At 39.2% G+C, this 22,543-nt stretch overlaps 2 protein-coding genes across 11 annotated transcripts in view; one reads left to right on the top strand and one right to left on the bottom strand.

Moving 5' to 3' along the window:
- Positions 1-408: 408 nt before the first annotated feature.
- ACAD9 (acyl-CoA dehydrogenase family member 9) lies at positions 409-22,248 on the top strand. Of its 2 annotated transcripts, none has more exons than XM_080607055.1 (18): positions 409-593; positions 2,126-2,219; positions 4,729-4,830; positions 7,676-7,782; positions 9,003-9,103; positions 10,229-10,307; positions 11,119-11,293; positions 11,877-11,950; positions 13,447-13,522; positions 14,204-14,274; positions 14,665-14,784; positions 15,437-15,565; positions 16,839-16,918; positions 17,493-17,619; positions 19,345-19,422; positions 20,219-20,347; positions 21,436-21,508; positions 21,882-22,248. In XM_080607055.1, exons 1-18 carry the CDS (start codon positions 468-470, stop codon positions 21,980-21,982), a joined length of 1,842 nt encoding a protein of 613 aa, XP_080463181.1. In that variant the 5' UTR covers positions 409-467; the 3' UTR covers positions 21,983-22,248. The 2 variants fall into 2 exon arrangements, with proteins under 2 accessions (XP_080463181.1, XP_080463182.1); XM_080607056.1 differs by having other exon boundaries at positions 587-1,089.
- Positions 11,957-22,543, bottom strand: part of CFAP92 (cilia and flagella associated protein 92 (putative)) — a 120,295-nt gene continuing 109,708 nt past the window's right edge. For 8 of the 9 annotated variants that reach the window (XM_080607042.1, XM_080607040.1, XM_080607038.1 and 5 more), the window contains one exon: positions 20,355-21,271. In XM_080607042.1, coding sequence (XP_080463168.1) covers positions 21,231-21,271 — 41 coding nt within the window. In that variant the 3' untranslated portion in view covers positions 20,355-21,230. Of the gene's footprint in view, positions 12,630-20,354; positions 21,272-22,543 lie in introns of those variants that run through there. The other variant, XR_013955782.1, reaches the window with a different exon arrangement.

Genomic DNA, 22,543 nt, shown 5'->3' with positions numbered 1-22,543 from the left:
AGAAGCGTTTCAAACAGATTAAATCTACCCTTGTGTAAATTAACTGTAGTATTCGTGAAGTATCCGTGTGTCAGTGAGAACTTTCCGCCTGCAGAGGAGAGCGGTGGGTACGGGAAGGTGACCAGCACCCCGGGCTGGTGGCCCCTCACACCGCTGCCCCGCCGGGTGCCAGCGCCTAGGCAGGTAACTCGGGTCACAGCAGCAGTGCCTTGGGCCGGGCACTGCTCTCTGGAAACGGCTGCAGGAAGGGCGGGGCGGGGCCGGGCCGTCAGCTGCCGAGGAGCAGGGGGCTCACACCCACCACCTCCGACCCGCGGCCGCAGCGCCCGGGGCGGGGCAGGCTCCCGGCCCCTCACGCCTCACGGGCGGCGCGCGAACGCCCCGCCCCTTCGCGCCCGGCCCCGCGGAGGCTGCCGGGTAGCGGTGGTCACGTGTGGCGGTGCGGCGGGCGGCCGCAGGTACCGGCCATGAGCGGGCTCCTGGTGCGCGCCCTGCGCTCCGCGCTGCGCGTGCCCGCCGCCGCGCGCCCCCTGCGCACCGCCGCGCCGCGCGCCGCCTTCGCCAAGGAGCTCTTCCGGGGCGCGCTGAGCAAGGTGAGGGGTGAGGGGCGCGGGGCGCGCGCGCGACGGCCGCCCGACGGCCGCCATCCCCCCGCGGCGCGGCCCGCTCTGCCCGGGGCCGGCTGCGGGCTCCCCCCGCTCCCTGAGGGGTTCCCGCGCCGGCCCGGGGCTGACGGGGGCCGCCTGTGCCCGGTAGCTCGGCGTCCCTGCGCCTGGGGTGCGCGGTTAGCCCGGTTGTGTGGGTTTGAACGAGCAGAAGGCGTGAACCCAGACCCGCAGGAAGGGGCTCGGCGCCGCAGCCTCCCGAAGCTGGCCCTGCCCGGTGCGGAGCTGACAAACGGCAGTCAGGCCCCACCACGTCTAACGCCTTCACGTACGCCTTCTTTCCCCTCGAGTTTCGATAGAACGGTTTTCTGAAAAAAATGTAGCATTTACTCGGTGCTGATACTGGGAACTGGCATAATTCCTGGAAATAACGCGGCTGGTTCTGTTTGGGCTGAGGTGCGCTCTCCTCTTTAAAACAGGAAAGGTAATAAAAGTTAGAAGCGTGCTTCTCACGCAGTCTTTGTGCTTTTTGTGTTAGTCACTCGGGTTGTTGTGTTTATCCAAACCTGTCAGGCCACACTGCATCCAGTTTACGCCCCGAACGGTTGCATGGAGAGCTCACCACACAGGGCCATGTCAAGCAGCGCGGACCCGCAGCCCTCCAACCTGTGCACTCAGGACATTAAGCAGGCAGAACACGCTGTACACTGCCAAGGAACAGTGCTTATGGCCTGGACTTTGAAAATGTCGTAATTTTAAATTGATTCTGATGTGAATGAAAGTTACCTATTTTTTAATTCCAGAATGGGATTATATTGACAAAATTCGTGGTTAATGAAGGATTTTTCACAGAATCACAGAATCGTCTAGGTTGGAAGAGACCTCCAAGATCACCTAGTTCAACCTCTGACCTAACACTAACAAGTCCTCCACTAAACCACATCACTAAGTTCAACATCTAAACGTCTTTTAAAGCCCTCCAGGGATGGTGACTCAACCACTTCCCTGGGCAGCCCATTCCAGTGCCTAACAACCCTTTCGGTAAAGAAGTTCTTCCTAACATCCAACCTAAACCTCCCCTGGCGCAACTGTAGCCCATTCCCCCTCGTCCTGTCACCAGGCACGTGGGAGAACAGACCAACCCCCACCTCGCTACAGCCTCCTTTAAGGTAACTGTAGAGAGCGATAAGGTCGCCCCTGAGCCCCATCTTCTCCAGGCTGAACAACCCCAGCTCCCTCAGCCGTTCCTCGTAAGACTTGTTCTCCAGACCCCTCACCAGCTTCGTTGCCCTTTTGCATCCATATCTCTCAAAATTTCTTTATTTTCTCCCTAATGCTTCTGATTTGTTTGGGTGTGTATTACAGTTGACTCCTGTAGATTTCATCAGATAACATTTCTGAACCTTTCCCACAAATCTAAATTTTCACAGTTTTTAGAACCTAGTATTTGAAAGGTATATGTTCTTGAATTTTAATTTCAGTTGCATGATTCGTGCTTTTTTTAATGTCTGTTATTTTAGGAAGAAGTTTTCCCTTATCCAGAAATTAGCAATGAAGAACTAGAGGAGATCAACCAGTTTGTAGGACCTGTAGAAAAATTCTTCAATGAGGAAGGTACAGTTATTAGTTTCTTATTTGTGCAAGTGATTCAGCGACTGCAAAATGATTCAACCATAGCAGTTGAATATGATTGTTATAATTTAAGTCATTTTATGCATTTGTTGCCAGTCATATAGTGCTCGATGATGCTATAGGCATGTTGATTCATGGGATTTTCATGTAGACTACTTGGATGCTGATGAGAATAAATAAATCTTGAAAACAAAAGAAAATGAACAAAATACAGAACAAGAAGGGAGGTGAAAGAATTCTGAGAGAGAGGTAGGATTTGAAATTGTTTAGCTTGGTTGTATTACTGCCATTTGCTATTTACTGTATTGTAATTCTTTTTCTTTTTTCTTTTCTAATTCTTTTGTGAAACTTTTTACTTGTACTGTACTAAACCTGTTCTCAGCAAAGCTTTGCAGAGATAAATGGAGGGTCTTTGAGTAGCTACGGAAAATCAGAAGTATTTATAGTTTTTCAGCTACAGAGTAATGATTCTGTCTGGGAAAAGTCATATTAGCTGTATGCATTCCAGAGAGGGTTGCAGGGTGTTTCTTCTATTAGTGCTGCAATAGATGAGCCAATTCAAGAACAGTTGTAGAAAATTGCTTTCTACAAACAGCAATTTCTGAGATAGTTAAACAGTATTGTCTCAGATCTCCTGCTGACAAAGCTACTAGGTTGAGATTGCCAAACGCTGCAGGAGTATGAAGAAGCCGGTGATTGTCACAGGTGACAATTTATGAGATGCAATTATTAACAATAATAACGTAGCATTGCTCACTGACGGTAAATTAAGAATTTATGCAAATTACATTTTGGGGGGAACAGCATTCATTGAGTAAAAAAGCCGGTATTTAAGGGAGGATTGCTCATCTTTGTTTGATTTCATAGCTATTTTTGTTTAGTTATTCAGGGTAATTTATGTGTACAGGATAAAAATAGGTTAGGAGAGCACCCCTAAGCAGTTAGAAACTTGATATGATTGGCATTGCATAAGGGAATTCATCTCAGCAGTTATTCTAAAGCTTAATAATCTGCAGACACTACAGACAGAGGTCTGTATGGGCATAATAGAGGAAGAAATAATAATATAAAAAAAAAAAAAGCCTTTCTTCCCCAAAACAGTTGGTGGCATACCACAGATATGTATCTTACACAGTATAGCTAAAAACTTAGTGTGGAAAAACATCTTTTCTGTAGATGTTTTTCCTGTTTGAGTAACTTCACTCAGAAGTGCAGCAGAATGCTTAGTTGCGTCCCTCAGTTGCATTTCATACAGACATGACAGCATCATTTAACTGTGGTGAACGTAAGTTTCTTTAGCAACGTGCTATTACTTCTGAAGAGTTACTTCTTTTTGAGAACTTTTTGGAAGGATGGCTTACAGTCCTTTTGCTGCAGCTTGCATCCTTCCCTGGCTGCCTAATATGATTCTTGTATATTTTCACTGTCACCACACAGAACTGCTCTGGTAATCCCTCAAGAATTTAAGTAACTCATAAGAACACGATTTTTGTAATTAACCCATTTATGTTCTTTTGTTCTTTTTTTAATCCTAACCCTGGCATAGCTCCAGAAGAAAATCCTAGAAATACCTAGCTTGCTCCAGTCGTGGATTCTGCTAGCATGCATATGCACAAGCTGTGCACATAGAAACATTTGAGATAATGAAGTACAGATCAAATCTTTCCCATTTCCAAGTCCTTTTCCCATATCTGTCATCACCATATCATTATAATCTTTATACCTGGGACCTTCCAGTTGTTTATGACTTTCAGGGTGTCACGAGGTGGGATACTTAAGTGGAGTGTTGGTTCCATGGCAGATTAGGTTTTTCTTAATGTCTTCAGCTCATTTCATGAATAGACTAAAAAACAGCCATTGTGAAAAGTGATGGGCTCAGGTTAATTTGCAGCGCCCCTCTCCTGAAGGACAACGCATTCTGGAAATGCTTTTTTTCTGGAAGCAGAGTTGGGGTTTCTGGGTGGAGTGTTCAGGGCTTACCTGAGCGGTCGTGTTCAGAGTCCAGGAAGTCAGTTATTCACCTTGCTGGGAGGCAGACTGGTTGGGGCCCCAACCAACCTGATGTACTTGTCATCCTACAGAAGCTGGTTTAGGGTTTGAGACTCTTCCAATTGCAAGGGGATGACGGCAAACACGACAGTTGGTAGGATCAGGCTAAACCTAGAAAGAGCAGCTCTTGTGAAGTTGGGGTTGAGATGTACATCCGTATCTGGTGCAACAGGTGCCGTGTCTTTTTACTAAAGATGCTTTAGTAAGACTACAGGGTAATTACAGCAGGGAAGGGTGCGATGCTCCAGCAGCCCCTTTTTCCATAGGTTATTTCAGTTCTTCAGCTCTGGGCTCTCAAACTGGTATTTAGGTTAGAGGTCACAGTGCTGCTCACTCAGAGACACGGTGACCTGGGCTCTGATTTGAGAACACTGCAGTCTCAGAGATTTTTTCTGCATTAAGAAACAATGTTTTTAAATTGTAAAATTATGTGTATCTGTAGTGGACTCTAAGAAGATTGATCAAGATGCAAAAATCCCGCCTGAAACTTTAAAAGGACTGAGGGACCTGGGTCTCTTTGGCATGCAGATTCCAGAGGAATATGGTGAGTAAGTGATCAAAAAGAATAACTATCTGTAACTTTTGTGTCTTGCAAAAAGTGTCCGTACTATCCTGCGTGCAGTCATTTGGCCTGGACGTCCACATCAGGAGCGCAGGCTTCCACTCTGGGGAACAAAGAGATGCAGACACTGAGAGGGTCAGTTGGCTCTTCAGGGAGCTATGGATATTCTTAGCTCAGGCACTTAAGTTAGACAACTAAATTTAGATGGTGTACATTCCCCTCGGCATAGCATTTTCCTTTTTGTTTGTTTTCTGGATGCAGTAGAGTAGCGTGATGTTTTATGGGACTTGCAGTACTAGCTGATGATTTCTAAAATTACACCAGGTTCAAACATGGAACTTATCTGTCAAAGCTGTCACCTGTCATTCACAGATAGGAATGTTTGATCATACAAAGGTATAAAAGTATAATGATGACTTATTCAAAGTATAGCTTTTGTATAAAAACTTCTTGTGCAGTACTGAACAAAAAGTTTATGTCCTGATGGACATTATAGTATAAATTGGGGTCAGAGACATGAGTTACTCAGTGGATTACCCCTTAAACTTGCAAAGGCATTTTTAAGAAAATTATAATCTTATTCTGATGCATTTTAGAAATGGGATTGAAACTAATACCTAATATGAAATAAGTAAGGTAAGAGATCCTCGCATTGTCGTATTGTCTTTTGAAGAAGACAACTTTGTCTTCTGAGTTGTTCTCTTCAGAACTGTGTTTGCCCATCTGCAGACACTAGTTTCAGTGGGGAAGACATCTAATTTTTGAAGAGAATAGTATGAAACAATGTATTTGTGTTGGTAATTACACTAATAACTGCATAAAGCTGGAGACACACCTCAGTATTTATTTTCTGTAAAGCAATACCCTATTTTACATAACATTTTTTCATTTGTTGTTTTATTGTCTTAGGCAACATAACTAGTGTTGCTGTGCTGCACTGATTTCAGTTATTTAAATAAAGCTACTTTTTTACTTTTTAACTAATACACTGCTAACAAGGTTATTTCCCATTTTCTGTTGTTTAAACCTGCTGTACTTCTGTTGGTGGTGCCTGTCATATTTTAAAATTCTTCAGTCATACATAGTCAGTGCTTCATTCATGGTATGGTATTCTTCCTAATGGGTTGTAGTAGTGGCGTATTTGTTAGAAGCATTAAAATGCAGAACTTCAGTGGGAAAAATGGAGCTCTTGTAAATCATGAAATAGTGGCTCTCTTAAAGAAGTAACGGTGGGACTTGTAATTAATGTAAGGGTGCTGTGAAGGAAGAGGGTGTAAGAAGCACTGATTTGAATGAATGGCAGCGAGGAGGCTTTGCTCTTGTGTTTATTTAACACACAGAAAATAGTAGCACCATTGAGACATCTGCTGAAATAAGGAGCGCACAGAATCACAGAGCGGCCGAGGTTGGAAGGGACCTCTGGGGACCACCCAGTCCAACCCCCACCCAAGCAGGGTCACCCACAGCATGCTGTGCAGGGTCACGTCGCGGCAGGGTTTGAAGACCTCCAGAGACAGAGGCTCCACCGCCTCTCCGGGCAGCCCGTGCCAGTGCTGTCACCCTCACAGTAGAGAAGTTTTTCTTCATCCTCAGATGGAACCTCCTGTGTTTCAGTTTGCGTCCATTGCTTCTCATCCTGTCACTGGGCACCACTGAGAAGAGTCCGGCCCCGTCGTCTTGACACTTCAGATATTTATACACACTGATAAGGTCTCCGCCCAGCCTTCTCCAGGCTAACCAGGCCCAGCTCTCTCAGCCTCTTCTCGTAAGAGATGCTCCTGTCCCCTCATCATCTTCGTAGCCCTCCACTGGACTCGCTCCAGAGCTCTGTCTCCCTCTTGTTCATTATCCTGACTTCTGCCACTGTCGAGTAAAGAGTTATTAACCTGGGCAAAAGATTATCTTGATTAGATAGAATTGTTTATTCAGCAGTAATATATACAATAGTCTTAAGTTATGGGGAGCAGGACTCCTAATGCTGAAAACAGAAAGTCCTTGAACATTAGACTCATACAGATGTGACTTTGATTTATCCTTCTTCTCTTTTCAAGCTCCTTACAAATAGTCTCTGTATTTGCAGCAGCAGATCACAGGAAGGTGGTGCTGGTGTTGAGTTTGTTTCTTGATATACTCACATTTTTTGATTAAAAACGTCTTTTGAAGTGTTGTATTTTATTCTCCTTTAGTACCAGTTTGGAAGTCCACATGGGGAACTGTTCCATGTCAGTTCCAGGCCGTTTTCTGCCCTGTTTCCACTGCAGCTGGGCGCAGCCTGGCTGCTCGCGCTTGTCTTTGTATCACTGCCAGAGCCTGCCTCGACTGAGACATGCCCAGCACTGCTCCCTCTGCAGCCAGGCAGCTGGGAAGCTGCACACGGGTTAATTGTCTGGGTTCGTAGAATCACATGGAGATGTCACAAAACATTAGTTTATGCTGGAAGCACAGAAATTCAGAATAGAGCAATTTTTATACCAAGTCTTTTACCGTTTTTCACGTGCAGTGTGTTTAAATAAGCTTGTTTTCTACCATTTGCTGGATTATGCTGTGTTTGCTACATTTGCATGCACGTGTGCTTGAATACAAACAGACCTGCTTTTTGATTAGTACTAAATTCAGCACAACTCAAGAATTGAAAAACTCTCAGTTTCTAAAATGTGTTTTCCTGTCACAACTGCAGCAGTATGGTTCTTATTTGTGGACGTAGTCCATGCTAAGATATCCCCCCGTTATATTTTTGATGTTTCTTTACTTGAAAGGGATTTTTGGGGTGGGAAGGGGGAAGTTAAATCCTAAAGTATCTGCTTAGAACAAAACACATTTGTTCCAGGTGGTCTTGGCCTATCAAATACCATGTATGCACGCCTGGGAGAAATCACTTCTCTAGATGGATCCATTGCAGTTACGCTGGCAGCTCACCAAGCTATTGGGCTGAAGGTAGAGTTCTTTTATGTCAAGTAGTTCTTTGCAACTGGCATAGAAAAGGTGAGGTGAAGTTTGTTTAGGTACAGAGTGAGAGTGTTGTGACTAATAATAAATAAGAATTAAATGATCCCAAGTTCTGTAAATTGAGCCAGCTTGATCAAAATAGCTGGAAGAAATATGGAAAACAGTAAAATATCAGTAGTAGGGCTAAAATTACAGGAAGGTGGTGCAGTCATGCAGAGGATTCAGAAGGGTGCAACTTTTTCCAGCTGAATGAGGCTGCATATTATATTATGGGAGGTAAGAGATGAAAATGTATCCAAGATCAATGTGTTGTAGCCAACGCATGAATTTTAAACTATTTTTCTGTATAATGTAGACTGAGGAATCTAACTCGTAACACCTTTTATGGTGGCTGGGTAGTAGTATTCTGAAGCTTGAAATAGCACAAAGGTCTTTATAATAACAAAAAACGTTATTCTTGGAATTGAGTGGATAATGCTAATTAAAAACAAGTGTTTATTCCTCATTTTGCTTCCCCATCTGTAGAAGGGGGATAATGAGCTGACCTGATCTGTAAAGCGGTCTAATGAGGACTGTAGTGTAAGCTGCGACGACTGTTCCTCTTGCTGTGGCCAGTTTGGGTCAGTTGTGGTTAATCCTTCCTAAATATGCTGAGTACCTGTATCTTAGCTATTTAATCATAAGAAGTCCCCTGTATAGAAAGTAAATACAGCTCTGTACAATCAGAGATAATTAAAATAAGTACACTCACCAAAAAAATGTTGAATGCCTTTATAATGAAATAATTGAGAAAATAGGTAAATCATGTGTTCTGTTCTCTGATTAAGAGCTTTTAAAATTGATGCTTTTGATTCACATAAAGTCATAATGAAAGTAATGAAGGTATGACAAATTATGGAGTGCTGTCTCAGTGCTCGTACCTTTCCGAGCAACAATTAAATCTTCATTTACAGCATAAGTATAGTGAAACCTTCCCTAGAAGGCAGTCTTAACAATAAGCCATTTCCTATGGGCATTTGAATAACTCTGCTGATAACGTCGACATATTTTAAAGTCAGTTAAATAATAATGTCCTTTGTTTCTTAAACTCTTTTAATATTACCTTGTAATACCATATAATTTACAAATTAAGCTTCCCGAACTTGTCAAAGTTTGTCAGCTTCTTTTCACACAGTTCAATGCTGAAAAGTTTTCTATTAATTGTTTAGGGGATTCTCATTGCTGGCACTGATGAACAGAAAGCAAAGTACCTGCCTAAACTGGCATCTGGGGAGCACATTGCAGCTTTTTGTCTCACTGAACCTGGAAGGTACTGGTTTTGTAATTATGGCAAATTTGTAAAAATAAATAAATAAATAAAATAAAAATAAATAAAAAGGGTGTTTCAGAAAGCCAACACTAAAATGGTATTTTTTATTGTCTTTGTTACATTGGTTGTTTGGTTACTGCGTTAAATATTTACTGTTTTGCACCTGTGTCCTCAGTGTATATGTCAATAGCTATTTTTAAAATCACGCATTCTGCTTATGGCAGTGTTCATGAAATCACTAACTGGTGTTTGATTTTAGCTGCATTAATTTTCACAGTTGTTCCCATCTCAACTATTTATCCACTTAATTTCTGGCATTACTGAATATAAATTAAAAGGATACTTTATGCCATATCTCCCTAGGTACTAGTTGCAGCACACAGAAACAATTGTTTTTAGAGCTGAATTTTAGAACTCTGACCCTATTAAAGAATCAGATGAGATCTTGGTGTTTCAAGAACTCAGCAACTGTCTTCAGCTGAAAGCCCAAAGTGAGCCATTGTGGCATTTTAATTTGTGCAAGAGGAAGCTTGCTTCAAGGGGGAGATTATTATGCACTTAGTTATGTAATAAGGTGATGATTGAAGAGAGTGCTTGAACTTTCAATCACAGAACATAAACTTTAATTGCTTTGTTGTAATTGAACTGCTAATTCTGCTCCCATGGAAAGTATGTGATGTGCCCAAATGCTCATTGATAAATACTGTCACAGGTTCGTTTATTTTTAATTTCTGTTGAACCTTTTTTCCGTTAAGATACACAACTAGGGTAGAGTTTTAAACTTGTGATTTAGGATAACATTCGGTGTATGGTCAAGTAGCTCAAAGTGTAGCTCAACAGAGTTGCTTGTATGGCATTCTGAAGACTCGGGTCAGGTCATAAGATTGATAACATACATGTTAATCAGCAGAAATGGCCCTGCAGGGTAATTTAAGTAGATTTCATCAGAACTATTGAATCTAATAAGTTTCCGTATTACTAAAGAACTAAAATTTTTATAGTACTATTTAATACAACTGTAAACATTCTTTTTTAAAGGATGGGAAGAGGGAAAAAAATATAGGTCTGTTTTTTAGAGCATATTTATTTCTTTAAACACTAACCAAACACTTGTTTGGCTTTTAGTGGAAGTGATGCGGCATCCATCCAGACAAGAGCAACGCTCAGCGAAGATGGGAAGCACTTCTTACTGAATGGCTCCAAGGTATCCACTCACAGAGTGGAAGTACTACAGTTCTTCTGTTACAAGCTTATAGAAAGCACTTTTGTCTTTTGCAGGATTATAATTCATTGGTTTTACTAGGTAAGACTCTAGCTTGGTAACTGCGTCAGGCTTTTGGGATTTCCAAACTAGTGAAGGATGACCATGTCAAAAAGACAGCATGTTGGTTTAGGACCAATCAGAAAAGAAAAGTACACTGCTCAGGGAATGACTTTTGCTCACCAGGCATTCCGTCAGATAAGAAAACATCCTCTTAAGTTCCTTCTCTGTTATCCCCAGGTCAGAGTGCGCAGGTTTTTAGGGAGGATTAGTTAGTTAGTTCTCTGTGACAGCACAGGTGAAGAGAAACCTGAAACAATGTTTTCCCCTCTTTTCATTCTTCATCATGCTAGATTTCTTAGGTATTTTTGAAAGGAAAGTTGACAGGGCTGCTTGGAACATTCTTGCTAAAAGCAACTGGCAGAATACGCTCTTGAAGATACACGTACATGTACTGACTTCAACAGTGTTTGATACTCTTGAGGACTTGATCTGTTGTTATTGATATACTTGTCTATGATGTGAAGAGATGCAACCTGTGGCCTGCTTTGTAGTATTTTTCATCAAAGGTGAAATTATATTGGGCAGTGGATGTAAAGGCCCTTGTACCCCTCGCATGCCATAAGTAACAGGATGCACAAGCTTTTGTGAAAATGCACCAGAGATCTTAATTTAATTGAACCTCTTTTGTAACCACTTGAGAACAGTGGTTACAAAATCAGAACAAATATTTTTCTTTCTTCTCTCAAAACAGGTTTGGATATCAAACGGTGGCCTTGCGAGTGTTTTCACGGTATTTGCTAGGACAGAGGTTGTTGATAAAGATGGACAACTAAAAGACAAAATTACCGCTTTCATCGTAGAGCGAGACTTTGGTGGAGTCACACACGGGAAACCTGAGGATAAGCTAGGCATTCGAGGATCCAATAGTAAGAATCATTTAAAATTGTTAACAGAAATGTTTTAATGTTTTAATTTCTTTGGATTATCCGATTTCAAACGCAAATTAGTCTTTTCCATATAAATTTCATGTTTCTTTACCTAGCTTTTCTTCGGAGTCCTTCCTAATGCCAGCTCTGAACTAATAAATCCATATTTATGGACACCTGAAGCTGCACTTTTGTGCAGTAAAAGAAATAACTCAGAAGATGAAGCAACCACATAGCTTTAATTTAGAATTGTTTTCTTCGTAAGCTTACAGATGATTGCAGTTTTTCGCAATCTATCATTTGAACTTGATTGCTGTATCAATTCCATAAAAGTCAAAACTGTAGTTCTCTGTTTATGCAATGTACATTAATTGTATTTTGAATATTTCACATCAGTAATTGATGTAAACCACAGTCTTTTCCCAAATTTCAACTCCTTTGGAAGTTTCCATAATTCTGTCATTCACAGTGCATTAGGAAAACTTTTTCTTTTTTTTTTTTGTTACAAAAGTCAGTTATGTTCCTGAATGGCTTTTAAATATTTCTACATTATAAGTGAACAGCAATTTACTCTGTGTTTCAGCCTGTGAAGTACATTTTGAAAATACAAAAGTGCCTATAGAGAATGTAATTGGAGAAGTAGGCGGAGGATTTAAGGTAAGCAGGAAATAATTTTTAAAAGTCTGAAGGAAATCTAGTCTTTCTTAACTGTACAGAAGTTTCCTTATGGGTAGTATCAACACTGCCAAGCTGAAGAACACGGAGGGAAAGACTTCTCAGTTTACCTTATGTGCTTTGTATTAGCTAGTTTCACCAGAGCCTTGTGCATGAGCATGCCATAAGTTCAGGTTCATATTTATTTCTTAATAAAATTGTAAGACAGATTCTAATATTTGCTTGGCCTTTAAAAGATGCTTTTCATGGTATAGGAAACACACTGTTCTCTTCTGAAAAGGGAGGATTTTTTTCAACAGAACTTCTGAACTGAACTTTACTGTTTATACTGTTTTCTACTGTTTCTACAACCAGAATTGTGGACTGTGTAGAAAAGGAGAGAAAAGACTGTAGCAGGAAATGGTTTGAGCAAAGTCCAGACCTGTCAGGTGGTTTCCCAGGATCAGATTATAGCACAGGAAAAACTGGGAGTTCACTGGAAGGCTGTCTCAGGCACTGGTTCCTCTGCATTGCACCACAGAAATGTGAAGTCCTGTAAGGTCCTTAACACTGTTCACTTTGCTGTTGTAACCTTTCTCCAAGTATGAGTTGCAAAGCTGTTCTTAATGGTCCTTCTGAGTTTTCCTGCGCCTTCAATAGCAGGCAGCTCCAGACTGAAATGCTAAATAGAATAATTTCCTTTAATGTAATAAACATATGAAAAGGCACTCTTAACAGTTTGTTCTCCAGGGAATTACCACAAGTTGAGAGGTAGGAGCAGTGACTTTTTGCTAGAGTCCTTAAGAGTCTCTTTGAACTGGGTCACCCATGTTTTCTTTGTTAAAAAACAATAACATTAAACTTAAAAATCTATTTGTGTGCACTGTGGAGCTATATTTGTACACCTTCCGTTCTCATTCCCTTTTCATGTATGTTGCTGGAAGAGTCAGCAGAATTTTGACAGTGAATGGCTGTTTAAAACAGACATACAGACATATATCCAAAAATGTATTTTGAATGCACCCGAGCATCTTATCGCACCAAAATTCTGCTTTCTGTAGGTAGGAGGTCCTTTGTTTTGCTCCAAGATTACTATTTGAAAAGAATGAGTTAGTTTTACCAGCTTTTTGGATGGATGTTACAGTCTGCCCACGTATGTCTGGCATAGATAAGAGTAAGACTAAGGTGGGACTGTTGGGTATAGAGATAGAACTGAGTAAGGATTCAATGGATCATCAGTACCAGAAAACTACTTCATGTATGACGTGGATGTAGTAGATTGTCTTAAATGCTTAGTTCTAAAGCGTTTCTGTTGGGATGTTGAATGCTGCACTGACCAGAATCAGGGCTGGTTTCACAATATAGGAAGTGTAATCCAGTGATGAGTGACATCCAGGAAAAGCACTAAAAACATGAAGCTAGACAGCAGTAAAAGTTTTGTGGCAACAACATGGCCTAAAAAAAAAAAAAAAAAAAAACACATTCATTTTTTTTCACAGGTTGCCATGAATATCCTAAACAGTGGAAGATTTAGCATGGGCAGTGCCTCTGCTGGAATGATTAAAAAATTGATAGGTAGGTGAATTGGGTGTTTTGGATTGCTGGCTGCTACGCAAAAAAAAAAAAAACAAACCACAACCGATTTTCATAAGGTATTTAACAATGTTAATTCAAAATAGTAACACTAGTCTTGATTGTAACATCACTGCTGTTACTCATAACACGCTTTGATATCTTTATAATACTAGATTTCCTTGTTAAACATTTTGATTAAAAACCTGTAAAACACTGAAGATTTCAGTTCATACATGGTAAAGCTCTTGCCTCTGTTAAATTCATTCTGCAGTAAAATATTCTCAATAAGTGAACAGCATATGTAGTGTTGCTTTTAGATCCTATAGAGTCCTTAAAATTTCAAATTGGCTCAAAGCTTGCATACAGTAACAAGTAATAAAATTGGCTTACACCAATAGTTACCCGAAATAGTAACAGGCATCTCTCTCAAAAAAGCAAATTATTAGCACTAAAACATGCTTCCTGCAAGAGTACAGGTTTACGCCTTAGACTCGTGTTGTAAAGCCTTTGGCACAGTATTCCCAGACTTGAGCAGCGCTGTCATTCTGAGGGTGCTTTTCACATTGCTGAAGCAGTAGGGGTTGGTCAGGCAATAGAAGAACACTATGTACAGCAGGCATGAGATGTCACAGTAACAGTTGTGCTGTTTTGAGATGGATTTTTTTTATTTTCTTTTTAAAGAAATGACAGCGGAGTATGCTTGTACCAGGAAACAATTCAATAAGAGACTGAGTGAATTTGGATTAATTCAGGTAATTAAAAAAAATGGAAAACCTAAATGTCTGTGCTTTGTTTTGACTAAGTGCTAGGATGTAGGTTATGTTGAGGGTCTTTTGGCTGTCCTGGGCTGTACTGGTTTAAAAAAATTGCTGGAGGTATTGAATTGATATATGTTTAGTGCAGACTTCTGTACGCTGATCTTTTAAGTGATTTTTAAGTGAACAATAAAACATGCAAAGTAATTTTTTAAAGCATTTTCATGATTGCTTTGCAGTAGCACTTTTTAATTAAAATATTATTTGGTAATATGTTAAACATATAAAAACTGCAGTTATACTGTTCAGTTTCAAAGTTATTGCAGACTTGGCTATGCTCTTCTGCATCTGAATCAATGTATGTTTCCTCTCACCACTATTTTACAGGAGAAGTTTTGTTTTATGGCCGTGAAAGCATACGTAATGGAGAGTATGGCTTACCTCACTGCAGGAATGATGGATAGGCCAGGGTTTCCAGATTGCTCTGTGGAGGCAGCCATGGTCAAGGTAATGTTATTGAAAGACTTGCCTACGGCTTTAAGCTAATACAGACTAACACCTTTCCTGTTTTTCAGTCTGCATTACAAATTGCTTAGAGGCTCGGGTATTTCTTACAGACATAAATACAGAAACTTCAGCTAGATTTAAGAACTAAAAAAAAGACATTACTTTTTATTTCCCCCACATTATAGATTACCTTAGATTCAAAGCTTGTGTCACCATACAGAAAATAAAAGCTGACTACAACGGGTTTGGTATATTGCAGTCCTCTTGAGTTCTGTTTTTATGCAGCATCACGCAGTGGAAATAGTGCTAACAGTTTTGTTTCCAGCTGCAGACCTGGCTAAGGAGTTTCTGTCCTGGCTTGAACCCAGAATCAGTTGCAAAATACAGAGAGAGAGGCAGGCCCACTCAGGTGGAGCACCACTGTTTAAGGGATTTCTGCAGTGTCGGCCAGGGGACAGATGCTGCAGGCTGGCAAAGCAGCCTTGAGGAGAGCTCACAGATGTTCATCCCCCAGTGATAGTCCCTTACGGTGTGGGGACATTGCAGTAATGTCACAGTCCTTTCAAAGGTCTAACTTGAGGCATAGTAACAAAGCTACGTTGTTTGTGTGTACTGTGTGAAGCATGGTGATTAAAATACTGTTCAACGACAGGTGTTCAGTTCTGAGGGTGCTTGGGCCTGCGTAAGTGAAGCACTGCAAATTCTTGGAGGCCTTGGCTATATGAAAGATTACCCCTACGAACGCTATCTCAGAGACACCAGGATATTGCTGATTTTTGAGGCAAGTATGAATATACTGTTTTACCATAAATTGAAATTAACTTGCTCACCTTCTGTAAACCTGAGGTGAAACAAATCCAGCGCAGTACTCACTTAAATAGGCCTTGCATTCAGTTAGTTGTGAAGTTTGCTATAGTTTGAATAACACTGAAGAACTAATTTGTTTTCTTTGGAGATAATATTGTCCTATAGTAAACTAAGATATGATGGATTTTATAGATTAACCACAAAGTGTGAGCTTCACTAGGAACCGACACTAGCAAGTATTTGTATATTTATCTCACATAGCTAGGAAGAGTCAATTTCATTATTGATTAAAGAGCAAAACCAGCCAACCTAGAGCATCATCATCCTATATCGTGGGGAGGGGTTAATACAGTTTTGACGGACATTCTGAATAGTAAAACCAGACATAAGCAGCACCTTTTAGACCTGTTGAAGTAGAGAAGACCTTTCACACTGGACAAGCTATAGGAAGACTTGGTTAAAAACAAAACCAAAAGCACTGGAATTCCTGTAATTCATCTCATTTTCATACTAATCCCGATAGTTCTGTAAAGTTATTTTTCAGCCATATGTAATAATGGATTCCCGAACATCAAATTTGTACAGTCTCATCTCTAGTTTCTGGTTTGCTTTTGCTTTCCAAGCAGGCATGTTGAGCAGTTTTACAGTTACGGAACATACAAATGTTCCTTTACCGAAACAATCCAGAACCTATTTTTTCATCAAAACACATTTAGTCTGGTTTCTTTTTTGTTTTTACATATGTGTGTGTAATAATGAGAGGCTCAACGTCTTCACAACTAAATGAAGGCAGAATTTTATAACCAAGCTAAAGCAGAAAGGACAGTAAACATTTATGGATGGTGGAAGAGTACTTTTTAGTATTAACTAAAACAATGGAACATTAGAAAGGGAAGACAGGCCAGCAGACCTGCTTGGAAAATGTTCAGAAAATGTTCATTAATATTGTAAGCCTTATGTAAGTAAGTGGTTAACAAAAGAACCCCTCCTTAAGACTGTACATAGATCTAAAAAAAAAAAAAAAAAGGTGTTTAGTTTTTGTTGCCTGCTTCCAGTATCTGTGATCCTCTGCAGCCATACCTCCTCTAACCTCAAGGAAAAGCAGAGCATGTAAGTTATTTACTGAAAGCAGTTTTGAAATAAAAATATATATAAAAATATTAGCACAGCATATCTAGATTTTTGAAATACTAAAAATATTTTGTACTTGCTACTGATTTCAGTTTGTATTATGTTTTTTTTTACAGGGCACAAATGAAATTCTGCGACTGTATATTGCTTTGACGGGTATGCAATATGCAGGCAAAATCTTGACTGAAAAAATTAAGTATGTTCTTATTTATTGCTAGTTTTTATTGAATTAGACTGATAATTACTAAGCCATAGATAAGGCGGAAACTGTAGGAAAAAAACCTGCTGTATTTCTAAATGTATTGTCTAAAGGCAGTTCAATGCATAGGGGTCTTTTTTTTTTTTCTCTTTAATTGACAATGTTTTATATGTTTAGGAACCTTGGCCAATTGTGTCTTACCTTCTAAGTCCAGCTTGTATAAAATACTTTCTTACAAGACCAGTAATTAAAATTGCATGACTTAAGATTTTATAAGGAAGTGTTATTGTTAAGACAGACAGCTGTATCATATCTATTGAGTGTATATACTGGTCTCTCTAATTTACTGTACTGTTGAAAGGAACTGGTGTGAACCATATTGTATACTTTTAAGGCTGTATAGTTGTTCTCCAGACTTCACGGTAAAATGGACTAAAAGATGTCATGCTAGATAAACTGTAGATGTTTCGGTAATGTCTTTAAAATTTCAACTGGTTATCTGAACCGCCTGAAATTTCCCTTGCAAACCAGCAAATGTATTTTAACAGCTGTTGTTTACCCACCATTTTAGAGAAATCAAGAAAGGAAATGTAGGAGTGGCGCTGGAGGAGTTTCTAAACAAACTACGGGACTCGATGGGCAGAAAAGTGGACTTTGGGCTAGCTGGTGACCGTGGACTGGTGCATCCCAGCCTCCAGGTAAAGGGGTGGGAGAGGCGGGAACACAGCGCTCCTTGATAAGAGCCAGGCACTGGTCTTTCATATTTGATTCCCTTCGCTGCTTGTCACAACTTTGTAACCTGTTTATGCAAGACAAAGTATATGCTTACGTGAGATTTACAAACTTAAGCAGATTTTTATATTATTTCAGGGGTAAGGACTTATAATGAATGTTATAACTCTGTATTTATACCAAATCCAGGTTTAGATCTATTTTAAGTAATTTATATAAGTTGACCCTTCACAGTATTAAAGTCTTCCCTTGTAATGGTCAGTTGCTGCTGTACATAATAAGCTCAGTTACAAGACACAATGCTTCTTTTTTTTTTTTTTCTGTTTAATAGTAATATAGTTTTGGTGAACTACTTGCGTAATCAATCCTTAGGACAGAGAAGAAAAAAGGTACTTCTGGTTTTTTTTTGATAGAAAAAAAGTATAAGGTGTGTTGTTCCTATGATGTTTTTAGTGTTCTGAAGAACTGTAACAAAATGGTATTTTTCAGTATACATGTCCTCCAGGTCAGCTATTTCAGGCACACAGGTAAGAGGATTTGCTAGGATTTGCTAATACTATTCTGTGCACGTAAGGAAGCTCAACAGCATACTTCTTCGGGTAAATACACCGTGTTCTGCAGTGCCTCCAGTGTACACGTGTCAGTTGGTTTAACTGTAGTGATGCTGACCTACCTGATACGCTAGATTGGAACTTCTTCTGAATACCTCAAACCCACATACTTACATTCAGATTACAAGAATCATCATAATGAATTAATTGCATTTAAGTATTAACAAAAGCCAAATATGACACTGGAAATTTTTCTACCTCCTTACCACCAGAATTTGAAAATATTGATGAATTCACCCAATAGTACCACATAACCTTCATTTTCAGGGCTTTCGTGACCTGCAGCATGTAAAGTGAGAATTAGGTTTGTTGTGCAGACCACATAGAAGAGATTTGTCAGATTATTATTTGCATAAGCATAAAGAAGACTGTATTGAAAAGTTACCGAAGTAAAAGCCAGAACATTTTAAATGCCTGTTTTATAGCAAAAGAAAGGTGCTTTAACTGGCTTTCAGTGGGGTGAATATTAAGAACACAGTACTTGCCAAGAGAAAATTCTGGTCGTTTTTGGCTTTCAAGATAACAGGAATGCAGCTAAACAGTGATTTTCCCCTCAGAAAAGATTCAATATTTTTTAATCCCATTCCTTTTATGTACATAGGCAAACTTCCTCTCCTTTATAGGTGGGAAGATACAAAATGATTTAAGATCGACTTAAATGGAAATCCTAGTCACTGACCAGAAGTTGGCAGTATCATTACCTTTAGCAGAAAATTGAACTTCCATGTTTGAGGGGAAAGGTGGTCTTTCTTGTGTTGGGACACACACATCTAGGGGTTTCTACAACATTGCCTGTTGGTTGCTCAATTTAGTATACTTTATTCCTTTGTTTTGACCACTGTGCAGGCAGTGTAACTACTTTCTCATGCAGCAGGTAGTCTCATCCAGGTCAAGATTTTGGTTTATTGGCTGGGCAGCATAGGAGAAGCTTATACTTTCCAGTATATGCTTTGCCATGTATGCTTGTTGGGAAATGTCCCTTTTTACAGTTGGATTTGGTTTTTTGTTTGTTTGTCTTTTAACCTGATCAAATTGTTTAAATGTACTGAATATTTAAAATATGTATATCCTGTTTTATAGGAAAGTGGCAAGAAACTCGAGGAAAACGTTTATTATTTTGGAAATACAGTGAGAGGCCTGCTAAGTAGGTTTGGCAAGGTAACCGTTTTTTTTCTGTTATCTTCAAGTTGTATCTTTGAGTTTTTCCTCAACCACATTGGCCTCACTAGAATCTAGACTGGACTGTGTTCGTATGACATGGGCTAGGATTTTCTTTACACACCTGGTTTCCATTGACTATAAAAAAAATACTGAAATTCTGTACACAGTTGATGTAATGGACAACTTACCTTGTTTTTGTTTTGTTAAAAAAAAAAAAGTCTCTGAATTAGCTGTTTTCTTCTATCTCTGTTACCATGAATCCTGCCTGCTGCAGTGACTATCTGAGTACTTTAAGTACTTCGTTGTAAGCAAGCCATTTCCTCTTTCCCAAATGAAGAGCTATACCAGCACAATTTGAATTATGCTTATTCATTTATATTCTAGAGCAAGTGAATCTATAATTATGCCATTCAAAGTGGTTTAGTTAAATAGGAGAAACCAAACTTAGGATACCCTGGATTTTTGAGAGCCATCTGATGTGTTTTGAGAATGCTTATCAGACTACACCGTGGAGCATGAACAGATTTTTCTTGAGTAGGCTTAATATTTTGGTACTTGAATTTCAGTGATTTTGGTGTTTACCAAAGTGGTTTCAAGACACAGCAATTTTACTGCTTGCTGCAAAGGCTGTAAAAGGTAGAACATAGTTAACCTGTAAATTACTGACTTCGTAGGGGTAGAAAATCAGTGTAACAACTAACCTGTATATGCTAAATAAGTATGAACATAAATACAAACTATGGAAAAAATGATTTGATTGAAGTCTGCAAGCTAATCATTTTTATTCTTCTAGACAATAGTGGATGAGCAGTTGGTTCTGAAGAGAGTGGCAGATGTAGTTATTAATCTGTATGCAATGACAGCAACTATATCCAGAGCCAGCCGGTCTATCAGTATTGGCCTGAGAAATCACGACCATGAAGTAAGTGTACATTAATATCAGTCATACCCATTTATCAGCTACGCTCCATGGATCATGTACCTTAACAAAACAAAATTTATTGCCATTCTGCCTCGTTACATGTTTTGTAGTAAGAGGCACTGCATATCTTCAGACCTTGCCCTGAAACGTTACAGCCTGCGTACATTTTACAAGTCTCTAATCAGCTGCTTTTGTCTTGACTAGCCAACTTTCCCCTCAACTCTGAAAGATGGTTGTTGCATTCTTTGCTGCAGAAGCACGATGCTGTTCTAAAAGTGTGTTAAACTATCAGACAGCGCATGCTAATGGCTCAGACTTTGCAAAATCTCAGTGACAAATAGCCTTCATTACACTAAAACTACACACTGTATGTTAGGAATTTGTATCTATTGCAGCAAACTCTCCTGTGAGCCTGATAGTGTACCAATTTGTTTCTAAACTGATTGGTGCAAGAATGCAGTAACGAGACCAATTACCTGTCATGTGAGCTGTAATGTTGTCAAAGTATTTAAAATATTTTAACACATTTATGAATGAATTATGAATTTGCATGTTCTCTTAAACCTGCTAATACCATGCTGTTCTTCCAAAATGCTTTCCAAAAAGTAATAATGCTTTATCATTAGTAATAATATATAACAACAACAGTATTTTGTCACTAAATGTCTTGAAAGTAAAGTGAGAGAGTTTGACAGCAGGTGATTAGGGTAGATCATTTAAAATTTCATGGTAACAATTATGCTACATGACAAGTAAATTCACTACAATCAAGTGTGAGAAAAATTCAGACTGATTAAACTTTAGTCTTTAGTGGTCTGGAGACTTACTTCAGATTTTGTGTGCATAAGCCCCTTCTGGATTTACTACCACAAATGTCTTTTTGTCAGTTTTCAGTGAGGTCATCCCAACTCTGAGACTCAGTAGCTGTGGGAAATAAATAACAACTAAGCATAAATTATTATCCTACAGGGCTCCATATCAGAGGTACAAAACTAGAGGTTCAGAAGCTTAAAGTATTTTTACTGCATAAATTTTGTTCATGAAATTCATTTAGTAGTTTTTAATTGAGTTTTGCTACTCTTTCTCAGGTGCTGCTTACAAATATCTTCTGCACAGAAGCGTATTTCAAGAATAATTACACCATGGCTCAGTTACAAAAATGTAAGCTCTATAAAATATATGAAGTATTTTTTATGCTCTTACGGCTTTGTCTCTAAACAAAAGTAGGTATCTTTTATATGACCAACAGAATTTTCCGCAGTGGGGAGGAAAACAAGATCTATCAGTAACAAATTCTCCTGTAAAGAATACATTAGCTAACAATCAGGAATTTGATCTATTCATCTCTAAGTACTAACCATTTAGATGCTTGTTTTGTGAAAGATTCAGTCTGCAATAATCAGAATCTTTTTAGAAGACGCTGAAATTTTTTGCCACTAAAGTTTAGATACTTGTATTCTAAAATCCTTTTTAAAAGAAAATTAGAAAAGCTGTATACTGTACTTAAGTTACCTTTCCTTTTGCTTCTCCATAGATGCAGATGAAAATCTGGATGACTGTATTAAAAAAGCTGCAAAGCATGTGCTGGAAAAAAGAGCTTATACCTGTTCACATCCACTGGACAGGACATTCTAATTATTTCACTGACAGCAAATACTGATGAATGTAAAATGAACAGCAACTAATTTTCTGTAACTCAAGTATTTGACACCTTAAAAGTAACTATTTCATGAGTTTACCAAATGTAACCAGCTGTATTGTATCTGTGTAAAATAAAACTAAAACAAACTTCATATAAAGAGGATAAATAAATTTTATTTAATTCTCAAATTATCTCATTAGATTTATGTCTGTCTGTTTCTTTTGATGCTAAATAAAAGCAGTTGAGATTCAGATTGAAATATGTTTTTTCTGGAAGGTGATTTTTTTCTTTTTTCTTTTTTTTTTCCTTTTTTTTTTTTGTCTTTAAGCTTAAATCAACTACTTACTGGAAGACCATTTACTTACAACAACTTTTGCTTGGAGGGGACCTTGGGAAGTCAACTTGCCCAATGCACTGTGAAGGGCAGGGCTAAGTGCAATCAGCATTGCCTTGTCCAGGCAAGCTTTGAGTCTCTCAAAGGATGGGTGTTGTGCTGTCTGTCTCAACTCTCGTTTAGAAATTTTTCCCTGTATTTGTCAGAACTGTTCCCTCTT

Source organism: Anser brachyrhynchus (assembly GCF_964034855.1).
Source record: "Anser brachyrhynchus genome assembly, chromosome: 10".
Taxonomy (NCBI): Eukaryota; Metazoa; Chordata; class Aves; order Anseriformes; family Anatidae; genus Anser; species Anser brachyrhynchus.
This window is presented reverse-complemented; position numbering and strand designations above follow the sequence as displayed.